Source organism: Scylla paramamosain, chromosome 41 (genome assembly GCF_035594125.1).
Source record: "Scylla paramamosain isolate STU-SP2022 chromosome 41, ASM3559412v1, whole genome shotgun sequence".
In the NCBI taxonomy this organism is placed as follows: domain Eukaryota; kingdom Metazoa; phylum Arthropoda; class Malacostraca; order Decapoda; family Portunidae; genus Scylla; species Scylla paramamosain.
The window spans coordinates 10,549,467-10,559,466 of NC_087191.1; the positions used below are offsets into that span (position 1 = coordinate 10,549,467).

Consider the following 10,000-nt stretch of genomic DNA (forward strand, 5'->3'; position numbering starts at 1 on the left):
GGCCGTCTCCCCGCAGCCTGGGTCAGTGCCCTTTCCCTGGTGTGTCCGTGGACGAGAGTTTCATCAAGGCCCTGGAGAAAGGATACAGGATGGAACGCCCTAAGTACAGCACGCGACCACTGTGAGACGTTGTTGTTGCTGTTGTTGTTGATGTTATTGTTGTTGTTGTTGTTTTTCTTCAGTTCTTGTTCTTGTTCTTATTATTATTCACTTCTTCAGTTCTTCTTCTTCTTCTTTCTTCTTCTTCGTCTTCTTCTTCTTCTTCTTTATGCACAAGGAAAGCAGACCAACAATAAACACCATTTAAAAAAAAAAAGATGTCTGCTAATTTTCTCTTTATCCTGTAATATAAATAAATAAGTTGATAAATAAAAGCAAACATAAATAAATAAATGAAAAAGTAGCTATGTGAATACGTAAATAGGTAAATAAATAATTAAGTAATATCAACGAATTTTAAAGAAAGGGTCAGTTCAGGAATGGCGATAGTACTGTATTCTCTCTCTCTCTCTCTCTCTCTCTCTCTCTCTCTCTCTCTCTCTCTCTCTCTCTCTCTCTCTCTCTCTCTCCACAACATTCTTTTTTTCTTCATCTCATTTTCTGTTGCACGTGACTCATCCTCGTCCCTCGTTTTCTGTTTCACGAAGATTCCTCCTTTTCCGTGTACGTATTTCTATTTCATGTAGACTCAAACAACTTTCTCTTCCCTCGTTATTTGTTTCTTTTATCGTATACCGTCGTTTTCTTTGATTCTTCCCGTTCTCCTCAGGTACCAAGTGATGATGGACTGCTGGGCCACCGCGCCGGAGAGCAGACCTTGCTTCAGCACGCTCCAGGGCAGACTCAGTAAGATGCTCTCACACGGGGACAGCAAGGTGAAGATGATTAAAAGCACATTTGATCACAGAGTTCTTTTTCATGTTCGCTTGATTGTTTGTGCTGTTGGTTTGAGTTAGGCTCGTAATTGTTTGTCTGTTTGTGTTGTTGTTTTGAGTTTTGACTGTTTGTGTTGCTTTTTTTAATTAGGCTCGTAATTGCTTGACTGTTTGTGCTGTTGGTTTGAGTTAGGCTCGTAATGTCCTTTTTTTTCATTAAGATACTGTGCCTTAGACTGCAAATAAGGATTAATTTATACGCTTGTACGTACTTGCCTTGTATTGCTAGTTCTGCGAGTTTAGAAGCTGATGTATAACAATAAGAAATACTTCACAGTGGCTTGTAAATAAGATACCATGCCTTAAAGAGCAATTCAAGGGTTGTTTAATACTCTAACTTATACTTTGTCTCGTATCCCTGGTACTGTAAGTTTAAAAATGGATATAGAACGAAAATAAATGTTTCTGAGTAGCAATGGGAGGATTAATTAACTTGTATCCTAACTCTAACTTATACCATACCTTGCCTTGTATTCTTTAGTACTACGAAGACCTACAGAAGGCAGTGGAGGCGCAGGAAGCACAAGAGGATGAGGAAGAGAAGCAAGATTCCTCCTACCTCAATATGGTCTGCAATGTTGACTACACCAACCTCATGCAGGCCAAGAACCAGAGGCAGGAGGAGCCAGCAGAAGATGACAACCATGATGACTATGTTAAGATTAGCAGTGTCCAGAAAGCTACGGAAGGCCAAGAGATGATTGTGCAGTATGTGACAAACAAAGGGTATGTTTCTCTATCCGGTGCTGAGATCCTGATGGTGAGTAGTGGTGGTGGTGGTGGTGTTGGTAATAGTGATTGGGAAAGGTTTAAAAGTTCTGCTGACGAAGCTGCAGAAGAGAGGGAAGTGTTGTTGTGTTTGTAGTGTTTCGTGGGTGTTGCTGTGTTTGTAGTGTGTTTTGTGGGTGTTGCTGAGTTTGTGTGTGTTTTTTTTTTCTTTAGTGATTCAAGTTATAATATTAGATCATTTAGGTTTACTTTTAATAACAGCATGTCTTATCCTGACTAGTTACTTCTGATTGAGTTTATGACTATATTTGTGATTATGTAGCTGACTAACTGTGTAGCTAACCATCTATTACTTATAACTAAATATTTCTACTTTTACTACTGACTCACATCTCTGGCTGATTAATAAACAACTAGCTAACTAAATGATTAACCTTGTATCCACTACGTAATATAACTAGATGATTCTGCTTCTGCTTAGCAACTTTCATTTCTAACTAGATAACTAACTAGCTAACTGACTAACTGGCATCTCAGTGGGCTTTTTTTATTGAATTTTTGTTGCCCTTGGCCAGTGTCCCTCCTACGTAAAAATAGATAAAATAAATAAAGTAAAATGAAAATAAATTATACTTATCTTAACTAACTGGTAAAAAAAAGATGACAATATTAGGAGATTTCTCTTCCTCCCCCTGCTGATCTGTACTTGTCTGACAAAGATATATATTCGTAAGGTAGAGTAAGGTAGACCAAGGTACAAATTAGCACAGTAATTTAAGGTAAAGAAAGCTGTAGATTAGTAAATTAAGTTGAGTATATTAGTAAGGAGAAGTAAAGTAGATCAAGGTGTAAATTAGCAAGATAAAAGTAAGTTAGAGGAAGGTGTAGGTCAGTAAAAGTAAGGTAGAGTAAGGTACCAGTTGTTAAGGTGAAATAAAAGTTTATTGATTATACCAACTTGGTGTGTAAAGTATTCTGTTTCATTGGTGTTGACCTTGCTGCAGCCGAGATGTGGGATTTGTTGTAAAGAGTTGGTACCCATGATGTGTTCATTTATACTACTACTACTACTACTACTACTACTACTACTTTACATCGCCTGTTATTCACATTCACACCACATGATCTTATCAAAATGCCACTGCCCACATGTGTAGGAACTGACATCCACGGGAGATAAAATGTAATCTCTCTCTCTCTCTCTCTCTCTCTCTCTCTCTCTCTCTCTCTCTCTCTCTCTCTCTCTCTGTAGCAGTAGTAATAGTAGTAGTAGTAGTAGTGGTTTTGTTCTGCGTGTGGCTCTGTGAAAGATTACCGTATATATAATGGCAATAGACACAGGTATATCATCAATCAGACTTCACTACTTTGTCCAGTGAATTAAGACACTTCATAACAGACGAACAAACAAAAGTTGGAAAGTATCAGTATCCTAGCAGGAAATACAAGTTTTGAAAATGACTGGTGCACGGCCGAGAGACTTGAGTGGGCCGGAGTGACAAGGCTGGGAGGGCGGGGAAACTATGGCTTGAAATGTCTGTATAGAAAGTGAGAGAATTCGGAGCCGAGATTTTCCTTCAGTCCTCGCTCAGCTCTGAGATAATAAAAGATTACTGCTGAAATTATGGGGATGGTGTTGTGAGGGTATGATCGTGATTGATATCTATATGATGAGAATAGGACATGGAAGCAGAGTGCCATACGAAGCAAAATAAATACATTAAATGATTTGCGCCCAAAATTCTACCAAAATAAGACTTCGGTGCTGAAAATTACTTTTTTTCTTTCTTTTCCTCCAGAAGCATTGTTATCTCTGTTTTTATTCTAGTGTTCGTTCCCATAATTCATATCGATATTATAAGGAACTTTAGGATAACAAAAGAAAAATATTTTGGACCATTTCGACACCAAAATCCGTCAAATATTGATACACACTATAATATACACACAAAATATATACAAGAAATAAATACTTGCATCTTATTTCATTCACCTAAACATAAAAAAAAAAAAAAAAATGAAGCAACAAACACAAATAATAACTGGAAATACAACAAACAGTTAAAATCACTAAAACACCAAAACAGGACCAAATCAATATAAAAACACATGTAGCTAATTTCACACACACAAAATCACCACAATAAATCAATAAGCACCCACAACAACACGGGAGAACCAGAGACAACGCGGGAAGAACCAGCGGCCCAGTTCCCCAGAGGCAGTAAGTGGTCAACAGCAACATGTCTGACCTGTGGCTGAGGCTCCTGCCAGGCGAGCACGAGTGAGAACAGCCCCTAGAAAACTAAATAAACCCTAGTCCCGCCATGACATAGTGCCCGGGACCTGAACGGGACGAGTTGCACCCCTAATTTTTTTTTTGCTCCTTGGTTCGAGTGAGAAATGGAAAGCCTAACCTTCACTGACAACGAGACGAAGTACTATGGGGATTTATTCAGTCATCTGGACAGTGAAGGCTCGGGGGTCATTCCTGTCAACCAAGTTCATGAGTTCCTAAGGGCGTCTAAGCTGTCCCCAGAAGTCCTCGCTCAGGTAAAGTGCTCGTCTGTGTGTTCGTTTGTGTGTGTGTTAGTTTTCTCGAGTGCTGTTTGTGTTTGGGTTAGCTGTCCAGTCTGCCGGAGGAGTGCTGGAGTGCCTCAAGGGTCAGGCCGGGTCTTGGGCGCCACATAGGTCTGCTGGTGGTGGCTTGTGGTGTGGTGCCAGGGGGTGGAGAGCAGTGCAGTGGGAGTGGTGGCGGGGGCGGTGCAGCAGCAGGTGTTCTGGAGTGCCTGGCTGTGTGGGGCACCAGGGGCAGTGAGGGGTGTCGGTTATGCCCAACCTGTGCTTGTGGGCATTGAGGCAGCAGTGTCCTGTCTGATGTGTCCAGGTGTGGTGTACTGTAAGGCGTCTGGCAGGTGTCTCCCAGTGTAAGGCAGTCTTTGTGGAGGTTACCTTGCTGACTGGTGGGATACTGTCATAAATTGCTTTAATTTTTATGTATCCTACTGCTTAAGCTTGAAACGTATGGAAGAGTGGAGTCTTAAGGTTAACTTAACCTTATGTATCTTTAATAGGAGAACTGCACTGCATTCCTGGCTCCCCTAGAGGAATATGAACTTAAACTCGCATAATAACCTAACTGGGGGCTGCCGCTCCGCTGGAACCCTGCCCCTGAGGGAAACTGACCCTCACGGTGCATGAAGAGGTGCTCACCACGCCGTGATGACACACGACACAGCGCTGCAGACAAAGTGCATGACGTGTCTCAAAAATAAATGAAACTAATTGAAATTGGTGGCTGATGTCAGGTAGTTGGGAGAGATGGGGGAGGTTTCTCATTATTTTTTCAAGATGTTAATAACACATTCATACATGTTTATATATTTGAAAATTGTTAGTTTTTGATGTGTGTTTGTAGCTGTACACATCAGGGTTGGTGGTGTTATTGAAATGCGTATGAAGTTCTGCTTACTGTATCTTCCTAGAAAGCGATTAGTTTTTCACGGCACATAAATGTGAAAGAAGAATTAGTTCTGGCAGATCTTGTCAATTGAAATTTTCGCCCAGCAATTCTTTGTCCAGTACCACTCTCACCAAATCCTGTGATACAGTAAACCTCATTGACTTTCCTGCCCTGCTGGTGGTGTTAGAGCAGTGAGTGTTGAGTTGGGTCAGGGGTTGGTAGCACTACAATTATGAATACAAGACCAGAGAAACCAACACTCCCCCAAAAAATAATCTGTTGGGGTGTTGGTGATGACCTGTGACTTAAGTGATAACACAGACTGACTTGTATTTACCTTGAGTGTCCCGTCAGGGTTCACTGGTGACGACCCCATGGCCAGCTTATCCCTCCTTCAGATCAACCCCTCTGGCTGCAGGACACACAGACAAGCTCTATTTAATGACGTGTGTATGTACTGCAAGTCTATGATTGGAGTGGCACGTGGCATAGTACCTCTGTATGTTCTGAACCGTTTGGTGGGCAGAGGTGGGCTTGGGTCTGGTTTCTGTCACCTGAGAAGAGTATGGGAGTGGTGTGGTGGTGTGGTGCACATGGCCCCTCACTGCCCAGTATCACCAGCCACTAGGGAGTCAGGGAGTTACATTGGCAGTGTATTGTATGGCTAGCAGTGGGTGGATCATTGACGCTTAGCACTTCAACTGGTAATAGCAACACGACTGGGTTAATTTTAATAACCCAAGATGATTTTACCGTGATTTGAAACTGCAGGAACTAGAGTAACTTAAAGGTATGAAGTGCTGGTATTTATTTTGCTGTTAGTGGTGTCTTTTGAAACACTGCATCAAGCTTCCACCAAACCATTTGATTGAAGTCTGAGGAGAGGCTGTATCTGTTATACCTAAGCGTGAAGGACTAGTTGGGTGTGTTCACATTTTGTAGCTTTTGTGTTAAATTTTGTGCGTGTGTTTACTTATTAGTGATTGTGATTCATTTCTTGTGGGTACTAGAGTGTCATTTGGTAACTAGTCTTCTCTGCCTCTGCCTATGAAGTTAGTGACGGTTTTGTTTCTGATAGTATGTGTAGCAGAACATGATGTAGTGAACAACTTCATAAGCATCTCTTTAGTGCAGTGGCTAGCACGTCTGGGGCAATTAGTGTGTACGTCACCCAGCTGTGTATTCACCTTCCCTTTGAGTTCATTGATAAATAGGTACCTTGGAAAACATGGAAAGAGGAACTGTGGAAACCTGGATGTCACAGTGGCCTAGTTTCAGAGTAAGGACTGTCATCCATCACAGACTCAAATACCACAGAGACAGATGAACACTGAGGCCATGCACATATACAGGCCAGACCCCTTGCTTTATCTTTCCAGTGGTCCTAAGAAGTTCACTGTATTTCATGACTATATTTAACCCTTTCAGTGCAATATGTAACAGTTCACTGCAGTCAAAGCAAAGTATGGAATCTTTTTAAGTATCTGTAAAAAATATGAGGATAAAACAATAGATTTTGCAATTTCTAGCCTGTACAGTATTTGGAGGTGGTTGCAGAACAAGGAAACATGTCTCACGTTGGCTAGTAATTATGGAAAGGGGTGGCAAATAACAGTGAAAGGGTTAAATAATAGTTAATTTATGGACTAGTGAGCTGCATTGTATTTAGAACTTTGCAAGGGTTACTAAGAAAAACTAGGAAGAATTAGAGACTTGTTAGGTGGAGGCAGTAGTCTGAATTTGATATTTTTGTCACTTGTACAAACGACATCAGTGCTTTTGCCAGCTGTACGAGTGAACTGGTGTTTATAAATTAATTACGGGTTCTGACATGAAAAAAAAATATGTAAAACTGGAACAAGCATATGTAGATTTTTTATACATACTATAGATTTTTTGTTTCATTGGTTTTGTTTTCAGTTTGATGTATTTTTCATTTATTTTCTGAGATTTTGAAGAACTTTTATAACATGGTGCAGTGTTGTGTGTTAGACAGTGCCTGTGTTGGTGCAGCGAGGCAAACGTGTGTGGAAAAAGACCCCATTGTGTATTGTGCTGTCAGCGAGGTGGTGCACTGACTTATAATGCCCCAGCCACTCGACACACACACACACACACACACACATACACACAGTACCACACACTGCATAGATTTGCTCTTACTACACAAACACATCTCACACAGCATCACACAACACACTACGCACTGCTCAGCCTATACAGCAACACAGTGTCACAGTACTTGGCCCATACAATACATAGCAACTTATAGCAACACAGTACTCGTTGCTAACCTCACACAACCGTATATAGTACAGCACAATACACACAGTCTTCCCTTTAGTTTAACAGCACACAGACACTGAGCACATGATAAAACGCTGCTTAACCCTCATGACATATAACTTAGGTACCACACACACACACACACACACACACACACACACACACACACACACACACACACACACACACACACACACACACACACACACACACACACACACACACACACACACACACACACACACAGATAAATATAGCTGATATGAAGACAGGACAACAAAAGCTTAAATTTTTTCCCATTTGTCACAGCTAAATAAAAAACAACTATGTAACGTTTAATACATTTAGTCGCTCGCACACACCAATGTTCCCTGCCCTTAAAATTGCATCTTAATTATTATCTCATTTCAATTAACCCCTTTGCTTTTTTTTCCCATATGGGGTTTGACGGCATGTAAGTCTCTGCCACATTTTGCAGTTACAGACACGCTGTTTGATATTCATCCTTGTTATGTCTTGCTTCATATTCCACCCCTTGGTCTTCTTTAGTCTTTCCACTGGTCTCCTTCCAACCACTTCACACCAAAACACTTCTGATTTCGGCCTGTACTGAGAAACACTTTGCTTTTTCACCACGACTGTTGTTCAAGGCCACATGATTAGTGGGGTTCTCAAGGGTGTTTCTCCTGTTAATTGTGTAGAAATCTTACTAATCTGTCACTAGAACAGTATAAATACTCTTAAAAAACCAGTGTAACCTCAACCAGAGTCTTTTAAAAGTAGGTCAGTGTGGCGCAAAAATATTTCAAAATTATGGTTCTTTCTTGTGTATAGATTCTGAGTGAGGAATATTAAAACAAAAAATTAGGGGTTGACTTTAACAAAAGGGTAGGATATATAGCTTGAAAATCACTCTAAACATGATACAAAGGGCCAGTAGCACCTCTTGTCTTCAGAAATGACATGACCTTCCTTTCTACTCCTGCTGTGTATAGTTATTTATGTTTCTCCCTGTACAAAGGATGATAATGGAGGTATTTATTTATTTATTTTTCCATATAGTTCTCCTCGGTGTGTGTTTGCGTTGATTGGCTGACTCCACTGCCCCTCTCTTGATTACATGAATTACAATGAAAATTACACAAAGGGTTAATTATAAATCTGTAATTTAATCATAGAGGTAATTGTCCTATGATATATTACCTAGTATATTGTTTACATGTCTTTATACCAACCCAGCAGTCCCACTCTTGCATGCCAACTGGAAGTCCTTTTTTTGTGTTGATGTTTATGTAGGTGTGTTTGTAAATTGTGTGTAATGATGGCAATAACTTTGTGTTTCAATGATTTTTAAGTGTAGTGATGGGACAGTGAAAGGGAGCCAAAATTCACTGGTTTGTTCTCTCACTGCTGTTTTGACCACCTCCCTAATGCAAGAGTTAACCAGTATTCTTAATCTTTTATCCCATTCACTGGTAAACTTGAACCCCCAGCCTGCTTCTGTATTTCGAGACACATGTCCTTGAGTTCTGGATAATCCTTTTGGCTTTTTAGGGACTGGGATCTCAGCAGGCCTCTTTTTTCTTACATTTTCTTTTTTTTCCTCCTGGGCTAGTGTCCTTGTTACATAAAAAAAATCCCCTCTTTTCTACTGCTTAATCCTTCCACTGTTATTCGACGCATCTTTCCTTAATTGGTATCCTCTTTCTTCTTTATCTGCAGCCATCTCCATACATAATACTGGATAGAAGTTGCAGATTACATTCCTTCAGTCCCTTTCCTGTGCATGCGTATTAAGATTTGTATTGCTTTTAGTGCTGTTAGTTGCCTGTTAAAGTGAAAGGGTTTGGATGTTGTTGCTATGTTTGTATGTGACGAGTTTGTTGTCTTGTTCTTCCATTAGGAGTGTTGTTTGGTGGTGTGTAGTTTGTGTTGTCTAATTTTGTGGTTTTCTGGTGATTTGTTGTATTTGATTTATTTATTCTTGTCTTGGTTCATAAGTTGTGTTGTTGTTGTTGTTGTTGTTGTTGTTGTTATGTTAGTAGTATTTATTCATTGATTCATTAGCTAATATGTTTATTGATTTGTTATCTTCAGGATACTTAAGTGATCTACATGGCTTTCACTCATTCATTCATTCATTCATTCATTCACTTACATCAGTCTATCTCTGTCAGTCAATCAGTCAATCAATCAATCAATCAATCAATCAATCACAGTTTTACTTAACCTTGCCTCACCTCACCTAACCTTACCAAACTAACCTTACCTAACCTAACCTTACCAGACCTTATCAAACCTAACCTTACCTTACCAAACCTAACCTAACCTAACCTAACCTAACCTAACCTAACTTAACCTAACCTTACCAGACCTTATCAAACCTAACCTAACCTAACCTAACCTTACCAGACCTTATCAAACCTAACCTTACCTTACCTTACCAAACCTAACCTAACCTAACCTAAACTTACCTAACCTTACCGTACCACACACACACACACACACACACACACACACACACACACACACACACACTGAGAGAGAGAGAGAGAGAGAGAGAGAGAGAGAGAGAGAGAGAGAGAGA

General features: G+C 40.2%; 1 protein-coding gene and 1 long non-coding RNA gene across 5 annotated transcripts in view; one reads left to right on the top strand and one right to left on the bottom strand.

The window, feature by feature from the left end:
- LOC135092996 (vascular endothelial growth factor receptor 1-like) overlaps window positions 1–2,625 on the top strand; it is a 30,494-nt gene extending 27,869 nt beyond the window's left edge. For both annotated transcript variants that reach the window (XM_063991829.1, XM_063991830.1), the window contains exons 21-23: window positions 17–121; window positions 770–875; window positions 1,417–2,625. In XM_063991829.1, coding sequence (XP_063847899.1) covers window positions 17–121; window positions 770–875; window positions 1,417–1,800 — 595 coding nt within the window. In that variant the 3' untranslated portion in view covers window positions 1,801–2,625. The remainder of the gene's footprint in view (window positions 1–16; window positions 122–769; window positions 876–1,416) is intronic.
- Window positions 1–5,783, bottom strand: part of LOC135093001 (uncharacterized) — a 7,967-nt gene extending 2,184 nt beyond the window's left edge. For all 3 annotated transcript variants that reach the window (XR_010263156.1, XR_010263155.1, XR_010263154.1), the window contains exons 1-2: window positions 5,465–5,783; window positions 1–341 (exon numbers count right to left, since the gene is read on the bottom strand). The exon at window positions 1–341 is cut by the window's left edge and continues 7 nt beyond it. This is a non-coding gene — a long non-coding RNA (uncharacterized LOC135093001). The remainder of the gene's footprint in view (window positions 342–5,464) is intronic.
- Between the last annotated feature and the right edge of the window lie 4,217 nt (window positions 5,784–10,000).